At 39.4% G+C, this 23,509-nt stretch overlaps 1 protein-coding gene across 1 annotated transcript in view; it reads right to left on the bottom strand.

Annotated features, from left to right (window-relative positions):
• The window catches only part of GPR125 (G protein-coupled receptor 125), a 117,566-nt gene that overhangs the window by 35,460 nt on the left and 58,597 nt on the right, over positions 1 to 23,509 (bottom strand). Inside the window, exons 11-13 of the mRNA XM_010839938.1 lie at positions 22,817 to 22,972; positions 11,994 to 12,155; positions 9,042 to 9,245 (exon numbers count right to left, since the gene is read on the bottom strand). Of these exons, the coding sequence (XP_010838240.1) occupies positions 9,042 to 9,245; positions 11,994 to 12,155; positions 22,817 to 22,972 (522 nt within the window). The remainder of the gene's footprint in view (positions 1 to 9,041; positions 9,246 to 11,993; positions 12,156 to 22,816; positions 22,973 to 23,509) is intronic.

Genomic DNA, 23,509 nt, shown 5'->3' on the forward strand with positions numbered 1-23,509 from the left:
CAAATCCACTATCCTTCAATTAAAAAAAAACAACTCTTTTGGAAAGACATGTTTTTGGGGTCTATTATAATATCTATTGAAGATTATATGCCACCCCTGAGGGGGGGAACATGGGATCTGCAACAAGAAACCACAATTTGGGTCCCAGCATCACCAGAAAGCAGTGGCTAGACACTGCAAGATTTTGTCTACCCTCTGAGTTGCATTTGTTACATATACCTAACGACCTTCCTAACAAATAGTTGTGAGGACCAAATGGGATCATAACCATGACAAGCATGAAAGGCAATGGAACTGTGGGTGGTGTTTTTATTATTATTTCAGGCATAGTTTGTTATATTGCACTTCACAGATACCGCATTTTGGGGGTGGGAGGAGTTGTTTGCTTTGATTTTAACAAATGCAATGTTTGTGGCAATCCTACACTGTCAGATGGTTAGCAATTTTTAGCAAAAAAAAAAAAAAAAGTATTTTTTTATTTAAAGTATGTACATTATTTTTTCCTCTTCATGGATCATGACCTTGCCAAGGCAAAAGGGCTTGCATTATTCAACGAAGCTATGAGCCACGTCGTGCAGGGTCACCCAAGATGGACAAGTGATAGTGAGAGTTCTGACAAAATGTGGTCCACTGGAGGAGGAAATGGAAAACCATTCCAAGATTCTTGCCACGAGAACCCCATGAATAATATGAAAAGGCAAAAAGATGACATCAGAAGATGAACCCCCAAAGTCGGAAAGTGTCCAATATGTTACTGGGCAAGACTGGTGGGCAATTACTAATAGCTCCAGAAAGAATGAAGAGCCTGGGCCAAAGCAGAAACGACGCTCAGCTGTGGATGCATCTGGTGGTAAAAGTAAACTCCAATGTCATCAAGAATAACACTGCACAGGAACTTGGAATGTTAGGTTCATTGTTGCTGTTCAGTCACTATGTTGTGTCCAACTCTTGAGACCCCATGAATTGCACCATGCCAGGCTCCCCAAGTTAACTGGACATGGTCAAGCAGGAGATGCCAAGAGTGAATATCAACATCTTAGGAATCAGTGAGCTACAATGGACGAGAATGGGTGAATCTTAATTCAGATGACCTACCTACTACTGTGGGCAAGAATCCCTTAGAAGAAATGTAGCAGCCACCATAGTCTACAAGAGTCTGAAATGTAGTAGCAATCTCAAAACAACAAAATGATCTTCACTTATTTCCAGGCAAACCATTCAACAGCACAGTAATCCAAGTCTATGCCCCAACCACTAAGGCCAAAGAAGCTAAAGTTGACCAGTTCCATGAAAACCTACAAAACCTACAACTAACATTAAAAAAAAAATGTCTTTTTCACCACAAGGGACTGGAATGCAAAAGTAGAAGTCAAGAGACACCTGAGGTAACAGGCAAGTTTGATCTTGGAGTACAAAATGAAGCAGGGCAAAGGCTAACAGAGTTTTGTCAAGAGAGAACACTGGTCACAGCAAACATCCTCTTCCAACAACACAATGGACGGCTTTATACATGGACATCACCAAATGGTCAATACCAAAAACAGACTGATTGTATTCTTCACAGCCAAAAATGGAAAAGCTCTATAAAGTCAGCAAAAACACGACCTAAAACTGACTGTGGCTCAGATCTTCAGCTCCTTATTACACAATTAAACTGAAGAAAGTAGGAAAAACCACTAGGCCTTCCAGGTATGACCTAAATCAAATACTTTGTGATTATACAGTGGAGGTGATGACTAGATTCCAGGGATTAGATGTGGAAGACAGAGTGCCTGAAGAACTATGGACAGAGGTTCCTAACATTGTACAGGAACATAGCCATAGCAGAGAACATAGCCATCCCAAAGGAAAAGAAACTCAAGAAGGCAAAAGGGGTTGGGAGGAGGATTTACAAATAGCTGAGGAAAGAAGAGAAGTGAAAGGCAAGGGAAAAAGGGAAAGATATATCCAACTGAATACACAGTTCCAGAGAAGAGCAGGGAGAGATAAGAAGGCCTTCTTAAATGAACAATGCAAGTAAACAGAGGAAAACAACAGAATGGGAAAGACTAGAGGTCTCTTCAAAAAAACTGGAGTATCAAGGGAACATTTCATACAAGGATGGGCACAGTAAAGGAAGGAAACAATAAGGACTTAATAAAAGTAGAAGAGATTAGGAAGAGGTGGCAAGAATACACAGAAGTACTGTCCAAAAAAGGTCTTAATGACCTAGATAGACATGATGACGTCGTTATTCACCTATAGGCAGACATCCTGGAGTGTGAAGTCAAGTGGGCCTTAGGAAGCATTACTATAAATAAAGCTAGTGGAGGTGATGGAATTCCAACTGAGCTATTTCAAATCCTAAAAGATGATGCTGTGGAAGTGCTACACTCAATATGAGTGTAGCAAATTTGGAAAACTCAGCAGTGGCCACAGGACTGGGAAAAGTCAGTTTTCATTTAAATCCCAAAGAAGGACAATGCCAAAGACTGTTCAAACTACCGTACAACTGCGCTCATTTCACATGCTAGTAAGGTTGTGATCAAAATCCTTCAAGCTAGGTTTCAGCAGTATATGAACTGAGAACTTCCAGATATACAAGCTGGATTTAGAAAAGGAAAAAGAACCAGAGATCAAATTGCCAACATCTGCTGGATCATAGAATAACCAAAGGAATTCTAGAAAAACATCTACTTCTGCTTCACTGAACACATGAAAGCCTTGATTATGTGAATCTCAACAAACTATGGAAAATTCTTAAAGTGATTAGAACATCAAACCACCTTACCTGTCTCCTGAGAAACCTGTATGCAGGTCAAGAAGCAACAGTGAGAACCTTACATGGAACAATGAACTGGTTCAAACTTGGGAAAGGAGAATGTCAAGGCTGTATACCGTCACCCTGCTTATTTAACTTCTATGCAGAGTACATCATCCAAAATTGGCAGGCTGGATGAATCACAAGCTGGAATCAAGATTGCTGGGAGAAATATCAACAACCTCAGATATGCAGATGCTACCACTCTAATGGTAGAAAATGAAGAGGAACCAAAGAGTTTCTTAATGAGAGAGAAATAGGAGAGTGAAAAAGCTGGCTTAAAACTCAACATTCAAAAAACTAAGAACATGGCTTCTGGTCTCATCACTTCATAGCAAACAGAAGAGGAGAAAGTGGAAGCAGTGACCGATTTTATTTTCTTTGGTTCCAAAATCACTGTGGATGGTGACTGCAGTCATGAAATTAAGACGCTTGCTCCTTGAAAGGAAATCTATGACAAACCTAGACAGCGTATTAAAAAAAAAAAAGCAGAGACACTTTACCAAGAAAGGTCTGTATAGTCAAAGCTATAGTTTTTTCAGCAGTCATGTATGGATGTGAGAGTCGGACCACAGAGAAGCCTGGGCGCCAAAGAATTGAGGCTTTTGAACTATGGTTTTGGAGAAGACTCCTGAGAGTCCCTTGCCCTGCAAGGAGCTCAAACCAATCAATCCTAAATAAAATCAACCCTGAATATTCTTTGGAAGGGCTGATGCTGAAGCTCCAATACTTTGGCCATCTGATGCAAAGAGCCGACTCAGTGGAAAAGTCCCTGCTGCTGGAAAGGACTGAAGACAAAAGAAGGGGGCGACAGAAGATGAGATGATTAGACAGCATCACTGACTTAAGGGATAAGAATATGAGTAAACTCCAGGAGACAGGGGAGGACAGAGGACCCTGACATGCTGTAGTCCATAGTGTCGCAAAGAGATAGACAGGACTAAGCAACTGAAGAACAACACTATTTTTTAGGCATAATCAATCACACATTTAATAGACCACAGTATAGTGTAAATGTAACTTTTATATGCACTGGGAAACCACAAACTCATGTAACTCACTTTATTACAATATTTGTTTTACTACAATTATCTGGAATCGAACCTACAATATTTCAAAGATCTGCTTGTACTGTTGCAGGGTAGCAGGTGTTATCTGAAGGCTGGGGAGAGAAAATGCCTTGAAGTAATTGACTTACCAACAATCATCTACAACCTCACGTTCTGACTTTCACAGTTCAGAATTAGTTTTAAATAATCAAAATTGACAAACTATAAACACACATGAAATTAATGTCATCACTGAGCTCTTATCATGAATTTATTTGCATGCATTTTTGCTTATTTAGAATGACACTACGAAGAACATGGTTAAGTATCTTAAGGGAGGTTAACTCAAATATTTCCATTAGATTTTATCATTCCTTGTGAAATCTGGACTCCAAAAACTACGTAATTGAGAAATTAAAATTTTTTGAAATCCTAATTTTGTTTAAGTCTCTAGAATTTTAACAATAAAATTAGAATGAGTCAAAGAGCTAGCTGACTGAAACAGTAATTTGTTCAAGTTTTCTTGACTATCTATTCACTGGATTTTAAACAGATAGGTGTTCAGATACATCCTAATTATTTTCTTATGTATAATTAGTTATTAACTGCATTCTATCTTTTGATTATCTCACTACTGAAGATTAACAAGGATTATGCTTGCCTTTAGAATTTTTTTAACTGACTTCACTAATTAAGTTTGGCCGTTAATTTTTATCCAATGATGTTTATTAGATGTTTCATTCCTCTACTCATGGCGCTGTGCAGAATCTGGAGATAAACAATGAAATAAGCCATGGTCCCTGACCTCAAATATTCAAAATTTAGCAAGGAAGAGACAACAACAATAATACAACAATACAAGCTTAACGTTTATTAAGTGCTAGACCTGTACCAGGCACTGCTGTGTGTGTCTACGTATTTGCCTCATTAAACCCTCTCAATAACCTTTTGAGTTTAACACCACTTCATGATTCCTATGTAAGAGAAAGGAACTGACATTCAGAGAAGTTAAGGTACTTGCCCAAGTTTGCACAGCTTTTAAGTCGAGGAGCAGAACATGAACACATTTTAGTAGCCACATCTTCTAGCTTCTAACTCAACTCACCAGCATATCAGCTTCTATTTATTCCAGACAATGAACAAAGCACTACGAACTAATGGCCACAATGAATTCTGTCTGAGGAAAAAAAGGAAGCTGCCGTCTGAGCTGGTTCTTAGAAGAGAGTAACAGGGACTTCCCTGAGCAGGGGGGTGACTGAGGGCATGAAAAGGGGCACACGTGAAGGAAGGAAGCGTGAAGATGTACACAACTGCCTTGGAAATGAAAACTTTATTTGGGCTAAAGCCCTCGATGGGACAACAGAAACGTGAGATACATAAAGAAAACCTGATTTCCAAATTCCTGCCAAGAAAATTTTAAAGAACTAATTCCTTCTGGCTACATTAACAACTGAATTCAAAACACCAACAGTTACTAAAAGCTCTTAATATTTAACAAAAAATAGGCAATATTTTGTGATGCTAACAAATCTGACTTATGGTACCAACAGTGGAAGGAAGCATTTGGTAAAGAAAAAATTTAGATCAGGTGCTGAAAGAGTCACACCACAGGTAATTCAATCTCCAAATGGTTGAACGACTGAGGGCCAGCACTGGAGTTCATCAATGACGTAAAGAGCAGCTCTGACCTCAAGCAACCCTCAGTCCAGTGCAGGAATAAGAAGCCCATCGGGCCCCTGTGTGTAACATGCGATGACAGAGAGATGAGCAGAGTGAGGAAGAGAAATGAAGATGAGGATGGGAGAGGCAAGGATTGACCAGATGGAATTAGTTAGGATTCTCGAAGGTTATGTCTTTCTGCTGGGTGTTATCACAGAACCAAGCAGCTGGGGAAGGGAGGGGAGTAGAGAAGCAGGGATTCTAGTAGAAGAATTAGCATGAGCCTGGCCTAAGTAAAATTGGTCAGTGGTTGGAAGAAGACAACAAAGGAAGTTTTCTTTTACTAGACAAGGGCAGATAAATGCCAAATTATTAAGTTAACTGACAGCCAGCCTCCTTAAAGGACATGAAGAATTTATCGTGGGATCTGCAAGAGTCATCTCCATGTTGGACAGATCCAGGGATAACATTCACAATCAAAGAGTGTGAAGAGAGGGGAAGGTCCTATAGGTCCTTGGCTCTGCAGGTCCTTCAGTTGCTAAAGGGTGGACAGACTGGAGAGTATCCAGAATGTCAGCTGTGGAGGGACTCAGGAGACGGGGGTTGGGGTGGGGGCCGGGGGTGGGAGGTGTGGCTGGCGGTGCGGGGCCACGGCACAGCTATTCACTAAAGGGTAAGGAAGCACTTCAGTATTTTACTAACTGCCATGGTTGGATTGGTATGCATTGGCTGAATACTGCCCTAGGCAGACCAACCTGTATGAAAAGCATGGATATTTTTTTAATCAATTTATTTTAATTGGAAGATAATTACTTTATAATATTTTGATGGATTTTGTCATATATACATCAAAATGAATTGGCCATAGGCATACATGTCTCCCCCCATATCCTGAAACCCCCCCCCAACCTCCATCCCCACCCAATCCCTCCAGGTTGTCACAGAGCACCAGTTTTGGGTGCCCTGCTTCAGAAAAGCATAGATTTTTAAGAAGAACCTGGAAACACAAGAGACTAAACAGAAGCTCACAATGGTATGGGCAATACAGACTGAAAGTCCAAACTGGGCTATGATGGAATAAAGAGAGTAAAGACAGGACAAATAGAGATTCAAAAAATATGTAGAAAACAACTCCAGTTAGGCTCCTACAGCTAAGGACTGCCTTCTTAAGGGTTTAACTTTATATGCTAGCGTGTTCTCCCATCCAAGGGCAATACAATCAATTATGACATCTTCAGGATGTCTAGTTAGTCCACTGATGGCATTTAAAAAAAAAAAAGCACAAGCAAAGAGAGTAAAAATTGCCATAATATAAAGTCTAAAATGTAAAAGTTTTCTGTTAAAATGCTAAGGCATTTTGCATTGTCAATGCAAAATTTTTTAACTGACTTTTGTATCACGAAGGATATGGTCCTTTTTCACTCGGTGTAAGCATGTCCATCTATGAAGCATGAATAATAGTGTGATGCATCCTTGGTTTCTGGCCACAAGATGATCTTAAAATGATGGAACAGTATGAAATTGACAAATTTAAGAGTGTTCATTTAAAGCTTTCTACTTCAGCAGGTAGAAACCCTCCTTACCCAGAGGGGTAGGTTGTGAAATTGATGAAATGTTGAGTTTCATCATTTTTAATCCCTTCCTACCAACTGTGATCATCTAAGATAGAAGGGTTCATCAATTTTAAGTGTTCCTCAATGACACACACCCCTCTCTCGTGGGCCTGTGTGTGATGCTGTTTCGATGCCTTTTGCAGTAGGTTTTTACCAATACTACACTCTAAGCAAAGGAGCAGACATTAAGGAGTTGCACTACTAGGTGCAAACACTCTCCAAGAGTCAAGAGTAATAAATACATCTTGCTAATATTCCTCTGAATATATTATCATTAGACATTCTGATATAGTTGAGATAGCTGTCTTGGGCAGTGGGAGAAGTTAAGATTATTTCTAAATTAGGCAAACTGGCTGTCCTTATGGAGGTCACAAGTGTAAAGCGTGACTCCAAAACCACTCCAGTATTCTTGTCTGGAGAATCCCACGGACAGAGGAGCCTGGTAGGTTCCCAATCCATAGGATTGCAAAAGTTGGACATGATTTAGCGACTAACCCACCATCAGACTAAACCACCCAAGTATGACAAAATATATTAATTCTTCATTTATCCATTCACTCATTCATTCAATATTCATTGCATTTCCAGTGTACCAGGACACCTAAGACCTATTTGATTACTATCAGGCATTAAGACTGGAATGGATGGAATATTGTTTGCAATATAATTAAGAAACAAACTATAAAAAAAGAAAAGTACTGTGTAATTAAAAACCACCAAGAACACAATTACACATAGCCATACAAAACTCAATGAAAAAACACAGCTCCATTAGGGTGTCAAACTGTACTTCCAACATTTGCTTCAATGTAGTTTAATAAAACACGCCTAAACCCCCAATTTTAAAAACCAATAAAAATGCTTTTAATTTTGCTTGCTGCAGTGAAGTCGCTCAGTCGTGTCAGATTCTTTGCAGCCCCATGGACTGTAGTCTACCAGGCTCCTCCATCCATGGAATTTTCTAGGCAAGAGTACTGGAGTGAGTTGCCATTTCCTTCTCCAGAGGATCTTCCTGACCCAGGGCTCAAACCCTGGTCTCCCTCATTGCAGGCAGATGCTTTACCATCTGAGCCACCAGGGGAGCCCCAATTTACAAACACACATGTGTGTGCACTTCTGTGCAAAAAATCTTGATATACAGATGGCTTGATTAAATGCCTGGACTTTCCCATTAGGCCCAGGAGCACAGAGCCACAGGCACCAAATACTTTTAGGAAGTCTACAGAAACGTCTTCATGTCTTTAAAATCAGCAGCATAAAAATGAACTTTAAAGTCAAAGAAAATGTCTCAATATGTAACTAATATATTCATGCTTTTACCACTCCAGTCATAAAATTTAATTTTGATATATTCATATGCAGAAAGGGGTCCAGAGGGCAAAAATGCCTAGGCCCATGAAGGCCATGATGTGTTCCTTCTTGGTCTGAATTTCTTTCAAAACAAGAACAAAGGCAATTCTAATACACTTCTCCCTCCCAACAACCTTTCATAAGATTATTTTTGCAAAGCAGAGCACTTAAGTGCAGCACCCTCCATACCCTCGAAGGACTGATTCCAGGATCCTCTCGGATACCAAAACCTGTAGATGCTCAAGTCTCTTATTTAACATGGCATAATATCTGTATATAACCTAGGCACACCCTCTGGTATACTTACTTTAAATGATGTCTAGATTACTTAAAATACCTACTGCGGGTATTATACAAATAACTGTAAATATAATGTAAATCCTATGCAAATAGCTGCCAGCATGTAGCAAATTTAAGTTTTGCTTTTTGGAACTTATCGGGATATTTTTTTAAATTGGATATTTTCAATCTGCAGTTTGGTTGAATCTGTAGATACAGAACCTATGGATATGGAGGTACTGTATTCTAATCTAACTACAAAGTCTTAAATGACTACAGAATATAACGTACCTTCAGAGCCAGACTTGAAAATGTATTCGAAACGTTGCACTTAAAGCTCAGCTGTTTATCCAGGTTTCCATCCAGATCTCGCCTCCCATAGTCAGAAAGGCCTGTCCGGTCAGTGGCTGCCACTTTCTGGAACACGGTACATGTCATCCCAGTGAAGCCAGTAGCCTTGATGACATAAGCTTCCAGAGCAATATTGGGTGAATACTTCAAAAGTCAATCAAACAGGAGTTACAAAAGATTTATAACATAGGGGGAAAAAGCACTTTCAAAGAGTTTAAAACACAAAATACTACATAAGCTAGAAGACAAAGCTTGAGCTCTTACTAAACAAAGACATTGTGTAGATAACTGGCAGAATCAAAAAAGATGCCAACTACAGAAGGATGTCCTAAAATAGCAAAATACCCACGAAGAGGAAAAAAGTCACGAAGTATGGAAGATCAGATATAAATGAGAAGTCAATTAATAATTTGAAGAATAGTTGCAGGAATCTATAAGTTGAAAATGGAAGTATCCTGATTAAAAAAAACAGCTGGAGAAATCAGTGGACCCCCTTAATGATCTTAGTGAAAGTGAAGTCGCTCAGTCGTGTCTGACTCTTTACAACCCCATGGGATGTAGCCTACCAGGCTCCTCTGTCCATGGGATTTTCCAGGCAATAGTCCTGGAGTGGATTGCCATTTCCTTCTCCAGGGGATCTTCCCAACCCAGGGATCGAACCCGGGTCTCCTGCATTGTAGACAGACGCTTTACCATCTGAGCCACCAGGGAAGTCATAATGATCTTAGTACACTTAAAAGCTGCCTTATTCAACGCTTCATAACATCTTTACACTTCTTCCTTTCACAGGAACATCAACACTTAGCATTAAGTTTCACCAATAAAATCTTTACACAGACTCATGGCAAAGTTTTCTTCAGAAAAGGAAGGGAGGTGCTAGTCCAAATAGAAATAAATGAACAGATTCTGAAGGGAGAATTAGGCCAGAAAAGTCACCTGAAAAAGATGGCACCTGTCCTGACAATGTTAAGCAATGCAAGAGTGCAACTGAACTTGCGAGTCTATCAAAACCCACGGTCTGCCAATACAAACAACCAACCACCCATGTCCAGGAGCTTCTGGCACCACTCCCGCCTGTTAGAACCACGACAGAGCTAACATAAGAAGTGACAGGCTGACCAGTTTCTTTCACATCCAGCAAGATGACAGGATGTGCGGTAAACTCCTTCCTTTAAGAATGGTAAATTCTATGTTTACTATGGAAGCAGGGCACCATTCTAAGTGCCACATGTGGACAAAGTTCTCCTTTAAACATTTTTTTTTTTTTAATATTGGACCTTCATGTAAGGTGTCCAGAATCTATCAGGAAGATTACAATTTTTAAATATAAGAAGGTAGAATTTTTTCAAGTACCATATATATAGTAGAATATATCTGGTGGTTCCCCAAATTTTTAAGAGTAAGAAATCTTTGCATTTAGTTTTGCCCCAGAGATGACACAGTGTGAAAAATCGTACTAAATTCAATCATACTTACCAGCAAATTGTATTTGAAATTTTTTATTAATCAAAGACACATTATAATTATGATAAACATGTAAAACCTCAGTTGAAAGAAAACTGCCATTTTGAAGTGCCCTTGAAGCCATGTCCTAAGTAGATATATTGTTTCTCAGGAACTTTTTATACTTTGAAGTGGTGTACAAATACCCCCTACACCCTCTATTATACCTGTGGGTTTTCAGGAGAATGAAGGACGCTCTTTGTGCTGAGTAATAAGCAAGGCTGAAGCACAGGATGGAAATGGGTTTAAACGATCTGGGAGGACCAAGTGTGGCCCCCAAACTGGCAAGGTCATTTCAAGTAAGGTCATAGAGAGCACCTACCCTAAACTATGTTGTCCTGACAGGAGCCAGTCTAGGCCTCCATTCTGTTTATTATTCAAGAAAGTAATACTAAACTTAACTGAACAAAAGGATCAATAAAACACGGTCTCATCAAAAAAGTTCCATCAGTTAAAGACAGTAATTTTGAATTGTATAAAATCATAGGAGGAAGTAGAAAACATTCAACGAACCCACTAAAATAGTTAGAAAATGAAAATCATGGGCCAGAGCAGAATATGACTGCTAAAAGAATAAAATAAAGCACTATTTATCATAGTTCCCACATTTATCATATCTACATTTTAGAACAAAAAAAGTAAGCAGTACACCAAGAAACTCTACCCAAACAAAATTTAAGATTATTTAACACAGTGATCATTGCTGTTGGTTAGTCACTAAATTGTGTCCAAGTCTTTTATAACCCCCTGGACTGTAGCCCGCCAGGCTGCTCTGTCCACGGGATTTCCCAGGCAAAAATACTAGAGTGGATTGCCACTTCCTTCTCCAGGGGATCTTCTCAACCCAGGGATCGAACCTGCATCTCCTGCACTGGCAGATGGATTCTTTACCACTGAGCCACCAGGGAAGCCCAAGAGTGGTTATTACATACAAAGAACTCACTTCCCCCAAAGTGGAACTGACTGAAAAATGTCAATAGGTTCACAAGAGTTGGGGGAATCCTAGCTCCCTTTTGAAATTGAAACCTAGGCAAGCAATCAAGCACTGTCTCAAAACATCCTTCAGGGCCCAGAAGACAATATCAGCTAGGATGCACGACGGGCATGTGGCAGGAGGGCAAGGCTATGGTGTTCTTATTTGTGTTGTGGAAAGTTTCAGAGGATGAGATGGTGGTAACTGTTCAAATTACAAATTAAGCCCAGTTACCAAGAAAACAGACTATTCAGAAGCAAAACTGTCTTTTTAAATGTCTGAGAACAGTAAATTCTGTAATAATCAGCAGTGACAAAATACTCACCCCATAATGGCGATGAGACCTATCTATTTTGAGGTTAGAGCTGCTTTCAATGAACCTTTTCCTTAGAAATCTAGGATAACGTGACACTTACTGTTGAATAAACATGAGCTCCGTTTGCCAGTCGGTATGTGGCGATGCGCTGCAGACACTGAACGATTCTACTGCAGGCTTTGGCCTCCCTCTGCGCCAGCCCCAGGACACGTTCATCAGCCAACATGATGTTACTTGCAATGTCAACCATCACATCGCCAAGCTAGCAGGCATGCAGGAGAGAAAAGGAAGATCTTTAAAGCCCACACAGGAGGCTTTACATCATCAAAATCCTAATGAGACACTAAGCTGGGCATTCAGTCTAAATTTCCACAGGAAAACCCAACAGGCACTTGACTCATTTCTCATTAAGGCATCTTCAGATAGGAAGAGCACAGTCATTATAACCATTTGGTAATATTTAGCTCAAAACAGTGTATTCATGTAACCACCAAATCATCAGGGAAAAGAGTGACATGTAGTACTCAAATTGACAGGTTGGGGGGTGCAGTCAGGGAGTCGGGGGAGAAAGGCATTTGTATTAATCAAGGGGAAGAAAATCACATGATTCTCAGAATAAACAGATCTCCACTCTGGAAAAACACTTATCTTCTTTTTGCGTAAGTATTACTTAATATGATCAAGAAGTATCTGGCACAACATTAAATCAACTATACTTCAGTTAAATTTAATTAAAAATTAAAGAATATACTGGTGACCTCTTTAGCATCCTGTCATGTTTAAAACCCTAGGTATGTCCAACTACTGTGAGTTCTCTGTATGCGCTGGGCCGTCACGTGAGTCTGTGCACACACGGTTCCCTTTATCTTTATCTTGAATGAGCTGATTCTTCCCTGTCTCCCAACTCAAGGGATGCTTTTAGATTTACATGGTCACAAAAACAAATGAATCCCAATAAGTGTCCACTTTTCCACTGCTTGTTTGTTTCATTTCCTGAATTATTTTCATTAGGTCAGTCCGTAACTTACAGATGTAAACATCTGTCAGGCAACACCAGTGAAATATCAATGGGCTGTCGTTGCTGGTGACTTGTATGTCTCATTTCAGAAAAGTGCACTGAACAGTCCAGGATAAGGAGAAAGCCTGTTGCCGGGAGGGTCTACTATTGAGCAAACCATTCACAAGAGCTAGAGCACACAAGCATTCTGGAGGTAGCACTGGAGGGCTGACAAGCTGGCAGGTCCTCTAACCAAGAAAAAAGCCTCAAACACCCCAAAGCCAAGCCAGACTGCCAAGGCCATTTCAGCAGATGTCTTTTCATCACCCCAGAAGAGTCCAGCTGAGCTTTTCAACCCTGTTGTCTCCAATACTCTTCCCAGGGTGTGTAATTATGAGGGCTGAGGTGGGTCTGGAAAAAGATCAGTCCTTTCCACCCATGCTTCTTTTCAGGAAGAAGACAAGCCTGCAGAAATCTACCGGATTCCACCCCCAAGCCATGGAGCAGGGCTGGCACCTCCCGTACCTTCCTTTATTTGTGAAACAAGGATAATAACCATCCTGTCTTTTCTGAATGTTGTGAAGATTAAGCTCCACTAATAACTATAAGGCTCCTCAAACTATGCCTTGCACATGGCAGGCATTCAAAACACAGCTCTAATTTTACTGCTCCTTTTTTTTTTCCATTTCCATCCCAAAATAAGTCTTTCTGAGAATGACAGGCTCTAGAAGTGTTAAGAGGGGTACATTTTTAAAGTCTACATGTTCATATATAAAGAGGAACAATGTACCCAGCAAAACTGCCTCTGTCTCCTCCGTAAAGCCCCATCATCTTATCCAACTCAAATACAGTTAATTGACTTCATACTGCCGTTACCATCATGTGTCACAATTCTGTCCTTATTTTAATTCCAGTATAAACATCTTGGGGGCAGGGACAGCCCCCAATGTCCTACTTATATTCATACTCATTCATTAGAGTAACTCCTCGTATAAAAGCCAACAGCTATATAATACCCATTCACTCCCTGACTAAATATTTATTGAGGACCAAGGTGAGCCAGACACTATCCCCAAGCAATGGAGATACAGCAGTGAGAGAAACATAGAAGATATATTTTGGAGTCTGTATCTATCAAGAAAATATATAACAAGCAACTAAATACATTTTTTTTAAGTGACTAGGTTGTGATACCTGCAAGAGATGAAATAAACAGAGTAATAAATGACAGATAGTAATGGAATTTAACCGCAAAACCCAATTTTAATGGACTCACATATTCTCTCAAGAGGCAACTCATTCAAACCCAAGACATGAACAAGATCAACTGACAAAGAATGAAGAAGAACCTATAATCAAACTATGTAGAATCCTGAGTCTGTTCATTTGATACAATTTATGAAAACACCAGACTTCCCTGTGGCTCAGATGGTAAAGCGTCTTCCTACAATGTAGGAGACCGGGTTCAATCCTTGGTTCAGGAAGATCTCCTGGAGAAGGAAATGGCAAACCACTTGAGTACTCTTGCCTGGAAAATCCCATGGACGGAGAAACCTGGTAGGCTACAGTCCACAGGGTCACAAAGAGTCAGACACAACTGAGCGACTTCACTTTCTTTTCACTTTCATGAAAACACCAGCACCTCATAATATATTCCTAAAAACAATAGGTATGGGGGTAAATTTCACTTTAACAGAAGTGCTTATTTCTGGAGTTATGAAGATGGGTGGTGACGCCTGCATTTGTATATCAGCCACTCATACAGCAACTGGAATAATAACTACCACCTCTTAATGGCAATTCAGAGAAGCTAGAGAATTTGGTTACATTTTTACCTCTTATTCTTACCTTTCAAATTTGTATTTTCAAAACTGTATACAAAAATAAATAAGAGATGACACTGTATGATATGTTCTATAGCTATCAGAAAAGAAATGGCCATTGCCTGTAAAAATTTAAAAGATCAAATACAAGAAAATACCAATTCTCCTCCAAGGCCCTCCTCAAATATTTATGAAGTATTCAAAAAAAATCAGCAATTTTACAACTAGCTTGGAAATTTCTTTACAAGTTCTACATGTATGGGCTTTATGAAACTCTAACATGAGACCTGATACATCATCTCTTTTGAAAAGCTGTTTATTTTTTAATCAAGGAACTACAGCTATGGGTCACTAGATAATTCCAGCCAAGGAATTTGACATGTGTCAATAACTGTAAAACAAAACAAAAAAAAAGTAGTAGTAGTAGTATCTGTAAGAAAGTATAGGGCTAATAAAAGTGGTTGCCTTAGCTGAGGATAAGCTTTTTTTTTCCCCATTATTTCATTATAAAAGGCTATGAATTAAAAAAACAGTTTTGTAGCCAAAATATCCCCTATAGCAAGCAATCATGAAACACTACATGCTTCTGGAGCTTGGTTATGGAAGTAGTTCTGAATCCTTCATGGTGGCAAAAAAGGACACAAAAAGAATAACAGTACATGAAAAATTACACTGGATTAAAAAAGCATCCCTGAAATGTGACACACAGGTACAGTTTAATAACCGTGACCAATGTGCGGGGAAGCACCGTATTTCTCTTCGACCGCATTCCCTGAAGGCCACGCCAGCCACGGAAGGGTCGGAGGAGTCATGCACCTGCTCTGCCATCTGTCATACCACAGGGCGAGGATCAAACGAAAACACTGTGAACGCACTTCATCCAAGATAAAAGGGGAGAGAAATGAAAATGCCACATTAACAACAATGAAACCATTAAATGTCATCTGTGGTAAGAGGCAGAATATTTCATGCTCTTTTCAATATTTATGTTTGCAATCCCGGGCAAAACTAGATTAAAATCACCTGTAAATTTCATGAATTTCTGATGTTGGTTCACATAACACACAACACATAAACTCAACTTGATGTATTTGATTTTAATGTAACAGGAGAATAAAATAACACTGCAGCGAGTATGCTTATGTGCCTTGGACTTAAGTTCTCCTGGGTTAAGAGTTCAACCATCCCTTACAAGTTAAATGTCCATAGCAAATTATTTATCCTCTCCAAGTCTCTGTTTGCCCATTTGCAAAATGAGACCAAGAACCCTATGAAAACTGTCTTTAAGAAAGACAGAGAGAGAGAGAACAGAAGGCAAATATCTTCATTAAGCAATTCATATAGTTTTTGAGAAAAGCCAAGAAATCTAGGCCCCTTCCCACATTCTTGTTTCAAGCACAAATTCAGCAGGGGGTACCTCAGCAATTCTAATAACCAGAGAAGCAAAAATTAGAGACACATATACCACAGGGCAGTATGCTGAGAAGTTGTCTGGGGACAGCTGAGATGGAGATGAAAAGTCCAGAACTGACACACAGTTCAAACTCGACTAAATAATAACTCAGTTGATGTCATTATTTTAGTTCAAGTAAACTTCATGGTTTTTCCTAATTATAAATAGCTGTATTGATATCATTCCCATCTCAAAGTATGCTATATGCCCTGATTACTTTAATGAAGGAATTGCTCTGTTCTGAAAGTCAATTTTTAAGAATGTGTTTATGGCATTATTAACCAGCTTCAGCATCCTGAGGGCCTGGGGACCCCACTGAACGCTGCTCAGCTTGATAAGTAGTCAGTGTTCAAAAGGTCCAAATGTGATGGTCATCAGATGAAAGCTCTGGTGTCGCTCTGGTACAAAAACAAAGAGGATGGGGAGGGGAAAAGATTGAAAACAATGTCACAGGGAATAAAAGTTGCATTTATTCTCTATTGCCTTATAGAAAGTATCTGAAATAGCCTAACAATGTTTAAAAGATAATTCTTTTTAAATTAAAACATACATAGAGAGTGAGAAAGTGTGTTAAGTCACTCAGTCATGTCCAACTCTTTGCAACCCCACAAACTGTAGCCTGCCAGGCTCCTCTGTCCACAGAATTCTCTAGGCAAGAATACTGGAGTGGGTTGCCATTTCCTTCCTTTAGGGAATCTTCACAACCCAGGGATACACCCACGGTCTCCTGCATTGTAGGCAGATTCTTGACTGTCTGAGCCACCAGGGAAGTCCTGGTGGGAAGCACAGGCTTAAAAAAAGACTCAAGTTAAAATACACATCAATGGCAAAGTTAATGGGACTGGGGAAAAACTGATTCTTGACGTGTTTCTAGTCAAGGCAGTGAAGATAACTGTTCAATTATTAATGAAAAGGAGAATATTTCCTCCAAGTAGACAGTCACTTTCATAAAGAAAATTCTTAGAACACGTGAAGAACACTATTAAAGAGATACCAAGTGAAATGCTCAACATCCTCAGCCATACCTTCACAACAAATGGCAAGGCATAACTTGTACGATCCCTCCAACTCTCCCACTGGAAGCAGATCTTGTTTTTCCGATGACAAAACTGTACATGCATCTCCCTTTCTGGAAGCATGGAGGACTAAGTACTATGGACAATTCTCCTGATAAAAGTGAAAAATGGTAAAGGAAAAAAAGTTACCTTTTAAATGCACCACTGACCATTCAGAAAACAAAGGCTCCACGAGAGGCCAACAGCAAAACAACAGGAATCCGAAGAGCTCTGCGGCTGAGCTCAGCTGACCACAGACTATGCTCTGACTTCCATGTAAGACCCAGGCCCTGCCAACACAGGCTAACAGGAGAAAACCACAGCATAAAGTTGATAAGCCAAAGTGGACACCAGCAGGGTCAGGGCCAACCAGCATTAAACCAGCCTCCTGGAAGGAAGGGAATCGCAAGGAAACTTGAAACTTGCCCATCTTGACTTTGGCACAAGGTAGGAAAGAGGTAAAAAAATCTCTTCCCTGTCCATCTGTCAACACAAGTCGACCTTCACACAGGACTGAGAACAGAGTTCTCATTTTTTCTGTGGTCTGAGAAACCTCAAGCTGAGAACTACTTCCAATGTGACCCCCTAACACTGATATAGCCCCCCAGCACCTAGCAGAAGCACATAAGTATCACATCATACCATATATCATGTCATAATAATGACACATCATACCATTCTCATGAAGACCACTTGTCACCAACACGCATCAGCATAGTTCTGGAGGTCCTCACCAAAGTATAACCAGAAAAACAGGATGTGTTTTATACGGAAACAGACAAACCAACTGTTATCTACTGTCTACGGACAAAACTGTCTGTCTAGAAAATCCCACAAAACCAACTAGAAAATTGTATGAATGAATTTCATAAGGAAACCAGACACAAGGTCCACATTTAAAGAAAAATCATAATCAAGGAAAACTGAACACGGATTAGATATTTTATAATATTAAGGACTTGAGTTCATTTGGGTGATATAATAACCATATCATGGTTCTATTTTAAAGTTCCTTACAATTTAAAAAAAAAAATTATGGATGAAATATGACACCTAAAATGTGCTTTTAAATGTTCCGGCATTGAAAGACAGAAAGACACAGAGTAAGACAGAGACACAGGGAGAGGGGAAGAGAGAAGGAAGGAGGGGCAGAAAACATAAAAAGCGTGAACAGGAGAGATGAAGCAAGACTGATAAGTGCCGAAAACTGTCGAAATTCAGTGAAAGGTAAAACAAGAGTGTTAATAGTAATATTCCTTCTCCTACATTTTAGGAATTTTCTAATAAAAAAAAAAGTGTCTGAAAAGTTTTTAAAAAGTTAAACCCAAAGAGAACATTTTTTTAAAAAGAGGTAAGAATAGAAAAGAAATATACTACAGTGGTCCTCAATGTGGGAGACCTGGGTTCAATCCCTGGGTTGGGAAGATCCCCTGGAGAACGGAAAGGCTACCCACTCCAGTATTCTGGCCTGGAGAATTCCATGGACTACAGTCCATGGGGTTGCAAAGAGTCAGACACGACTGAGGGACTTTCACTTCACTTCACTTCACAGAGGTGCTCAAAGCCTGTGCCAAAGACGTTGCCCAGTATCACCTGGAATTTAGAGGAAATACGAATCTTCAGGCTTCCTGCACCCGGAACCTGGTACCAATCGTGGGCCCCATGCAAGTTTGAGAAACCATGTTCTCAGAAGGATCAAAAAGCCAGAGGCTGGGTCTTTGAAAATATAAACAGTATCAGGAAGTCTGACAAGTAAGATCAAGGAAAAAACCATTAAAAATATTGAAAATAAAAAAGAAACTCGCCAGTACAGATGTGATTATACCTTAAAGCAAATAAATGAAAGAATTTTAAAAATTCTATACATAAAAATGTGAGGTGCATGCCTTACATATTTAAGACTAGAGCACAGTAAGAAAATTATAACACATAACTAACTCTAATCTTCATAGATGTTCTCATCTTTTAAAATGGATATATGCTTGTTTCCATAAGAGAAATCACTACAGTAAATATGGAACACGCACTATCTGACAGAGAACCTTCGGCTCTTTTTAAAAGACCCCAGTAAATACCTCATTTAGATCTGGTGGTTTGATAGTTTTCAGCACCCACCCTAAGACAACAAGAGTACCAGCTTGTGTTGGCTAGACTCAATCCCAGGTTGTTTATGAAAAAATCCACAGCACAACAACTTTCTGGATATAATACAAAAATCAATTTAATTGCCTAATTATGCTATATGCATTTTAAGATACCTTAGCATAATTTTATGCAGTGTTAATTAACTTAAAATGGAGCCCTTAAGCCTTATGATTTCTTCTTAACATAGCAATAAACCGGGAAAGCTCTGGCCTGCAATTTTAAGCTTCCAAAGAATCAAATGTCTGTCACTGCATCAAAGGTAATCTTACATTTATATCTCAATTGTTCAATCCTGAATAATTTCCTGTTTTTTCTATTTATACTTAATAGGTTGCCATCATTTGTTTCCAAAGATAGTTAAAATTTCACCTTCTATGTCAGCCAGTGAAAGTGACAACAATCTCCTTCAAAGTAAGTTTTTAGATAAGTAACTAAAGCAGTCTGGTGGTATTTTTTTAAAGGACTTCTCTCTTAGCTTCTGAGATCATAAGAATGTTACTTTTCAGAGCAGACACGTGTATGCCTATGGCTGATTTATGTTGATATATGGCAAAAATCATCACAATATTGTAAAGTAATTATCCTCCAATTAAAATAAATAAATTAAAAAAAAGAAATTGTGAACGGCTATGTTATATATATACAACAAAGGTCCGTATAGTCAAAGCTATGGTTTTTCCAGTAGTCATGTATGGATGTGAGAGTTGGACATAAAGAAAACTGAGTCCCAAAGAATTGATGCTTTTAAACTGTGGTGTTGGAGAGGACTCTTTTGAGTCCCTTGAACTGCAAGAAGATCAAACCAGTCTCATATAGGAAATTGTTCCTGAATATTCATTGGAAGGATTAATGTTGAATTGAAGCTCCAATATGTTGGCCACCTGGCCACCTGATGCAAAGAACTGACTCACTGGAAAAGACTCTGATGCTGGGAAAGATTGAAGGCAAGAGAAGAAGGGGACGACAGAGGATGAGATGTGTGGATGGCATAACTGACTTGATGGACATGAGTCTGAGCAAGGTCCAGGAGCTGGTGATAGACAGGGAAGCCTGGCATGGTGCAGTCCGCGGGGTTGCAAAGAATAGGACACGACTGAGCGACTGAACTGCAACTGCATGTTGTGCATCTATAACAGAAAGTATTGCACATCAACTCAACTTCAAGTAAAATAGATAGAAAAATGAAAATTCCTCACACGTACAAAAAAAATGCTAATTTCTTAACCCTATAAAAAGTATGTCCTAGCTTTGCAATGATAAAAATAGTTTCACCTATATTCTCTCTTGCGTAAACAGTGAGTTTAACTGCAAGTTAAACAGGGCAAGCATCATGTCTCATTTTAAAAACAAAGGGTCCATGGTTAATAACTCACAAACCAGGTCCACTTCCAGTCTTCAACAAGATGCTTCCCCCTAAGCACACGACAAAGCAGCAAAGATTCAGACCATTCTTCCCACACAGCAGCAACACAATGAAACGTACACCTCAGGGCACCACACTGCTGCTCCCGACCTGGGAAGTGTACAGAAGTCCCTCACACCAGAACAGGGCAGCAAGGGGGTAAACTTTGGTCTATCACACGATGGCAAGACCTTTCCCTATGTCCAGATTCCAAATGCCATTCCAATTACTCTAGTGACCTGAAACATCCAGCCTCCATGAATGACTTCTAATCATGTGGGCAGCTAACCTGTGATTATAATCAACAAGGGAGAGCAGGATTACCACAGAGCCAGGATTCACACGGCTCCTCCTGGCACCAGAAAAATTCATCATGGGAAGCGGGCTATGGCCCAAGGACAGAATCAAGCAAAGGAACAATTCATTAGGAAACTAAGGTCTGAAGATTAGATAACAACAGTGAAATGCCATGTCATCATTAGGTGGTCTGGTGTTCTGAATCCCATTTATAAGCATGTCACTACTTTCTTTCCTTTATCAGCTACACTACAGCAAGTAAAGTACCTAATGTACAGAGCTGCAATTTCAAAATTTATCACCAAAATGCCAGATATTAATAGGTACCACATGCAAAAAAACTCCCTTGGTTAAATTATGTAGAGAAACAAGGGATATTATTGGGTTGGCCAAAAAGTTCATTTGGGTTTATCCATACCACTGTGCGTAAAACGCTGAATGAACTTTTTGGCCAAACCAATACCACCTTTTAGCACATTAACGAATCTGAGATGCCCCACATAAAGAAATATATTAAGACTTTGTTTAGTTCAGTGTCTTCCCCACAGTACTTTTGGAATACTATGACAGAGCAAAGCTCTTCTAGAAAGTAAATATGATACAACAGAAAACTGCTGGATTAGACAGCCAAAGTTCTCGGGTTGTTTTCAGCCCTGCATAATTTAGCTCTAAAACCTTAGAGAAATTGTTTAATTTTCTTTAGGCTTCAGTGTATGACCCAATCTAGGTTTATTCTAGCTCAAAAATTCATTCTTATATGATTCCCTCACAAGAGAAACAGTTTATATAAAAGCTCTCACCTGGCTGGAAATAAAGTTTAAGAACATGTTAATCTGCAGCTAAAAACTTATTCAAATCATTATTTGCTGCTCACTGATTCTGAAAACAGTAGTTGTCAATGTCTTCCCCTAAAGGATATCATGTGGACAGGAATATCATAGTTTGAACATGGCCTCTCTTCAAAGTCACTAAATTTTCATGCCTCGTGTATCTTAATCATTTGGAATTTTGTTTTAAAAGTGCTAAAATAGTCTTACATTTTCTCTAGGACATTCTCAAAGCAATTTAACACAAGATCTGGGGAACTAAAACTCTCATGAAGAAGGATGAACAAGTGGGAGCGTGCTGTATGACACAGGGAACCCAAAGCCAGTGCTCTGTGACAACCGGGAAGGCTGGGGTGGGGAGGGGGTGGGAGGGGACACATCTACACATATGGCTGATTCATGTTGATATATGGCAGAAACCATCCCAATATTGTAATTACCCTCTAATTTAAAATTAAATTTAAAAAAATAAATAGAAGAACAAAAAAGATTCTACTTTCTGAACATTGTAAATTGTTAAGCATACAAAGACGTCTTCAATCAATAAATTTAAGTGGTGATTTTTAAAAAAAAACAAAGAAGAAAGATGAAAACACACCAGTGGGGAGAAGGGAAATCCCAGTCAGCCTGAGAGATGCAGCCCGACTCACATACACCATGGATGCAGAAAAAGCTGCTTTCTCACAGGCTGGTCCTGCCCTACCCTGGTACCTTATTGCCAAGAACTAACAATCCACCTCTACTCCTCCCAACAAGTTCCCATGACAGATGGAGCATAGGTTTCTCAATGACAATTCTGGAAATTAAAAGGTATATTTAGTTCAAATACAGCAAACATAAGTAGGCTTTACAAATAGAGAGTCAGCTCTATCACATGACCATTTGCTGACATACTATATGCTACAAATCTGAACCAGAAAATACCTCTTTTGATTTTTCCTCTTTGGTAAATCTTCCAAATTTCTCTATCATTTCAGCCACAAATATAACATCCATCTTGTCCGAAAAGTTGGCTGCTTCCACAGTGTAAGCTAATAACTGTCGGGCTGTAGCCACAGCGTTGGTAAGATTCAGGGGCATCTGTATTAAAAAGGCAAAAAAGAAGCACTTAGCAAGTGAAGTGAAAGTCGCTCAGTCGTGTCCGACTCTTTGTGACACCATGGACTGTATAGTCCATGGAATTCTCCAGGCCAGAATACTGGAGTAGGTAGCCTTTCCCTTCTCCAAGGGATCTTCCCAACCCAGGGATCGAACCCAGGTCTCCCACATTGCACCTTACCTTTGCATTTCAAAACATGGCAATTTCAAAACTCTTTATCACCGATTCACTACGACCTTCGTAAAATGCTTTTTCCAAAACTAATACAAATTTTATTGGAAACTAACTGAAGGAATTTTCTTTTTTTAACTTAGAGTGAAATAAAACAGCACATAAAAACACATCAGGGAGGGACTTCCCTGGTGGTCCAGTGGTTCTAAAAGTTTAAAAAGAAAAAGAAAAATCAGGGAAGCGGCCTGCACCATCTCTTCATCTGTATCTATCCAAATCCTATAGATACTCAATTCCAATTGCCTAGTAACACCTTTCCCAAGTATTCCAGCCAGGAGGGATCAACA

Source organism: Bison bison, unplaced genomic scaffold (genome assembly GCF_000754665.1).
Source record: "Bison bison bison isolate TAMUID 2011002044 unplaced genomic scaffold, Bison_UMD1.0 scf7180017864136, whole genome shotgun sequence".
Lineage (NCBI taxonomy): Eukaryota > Metazoa > Chordata > Mammalia > Artiodactyla > Bovidae > Bison > Bison bison.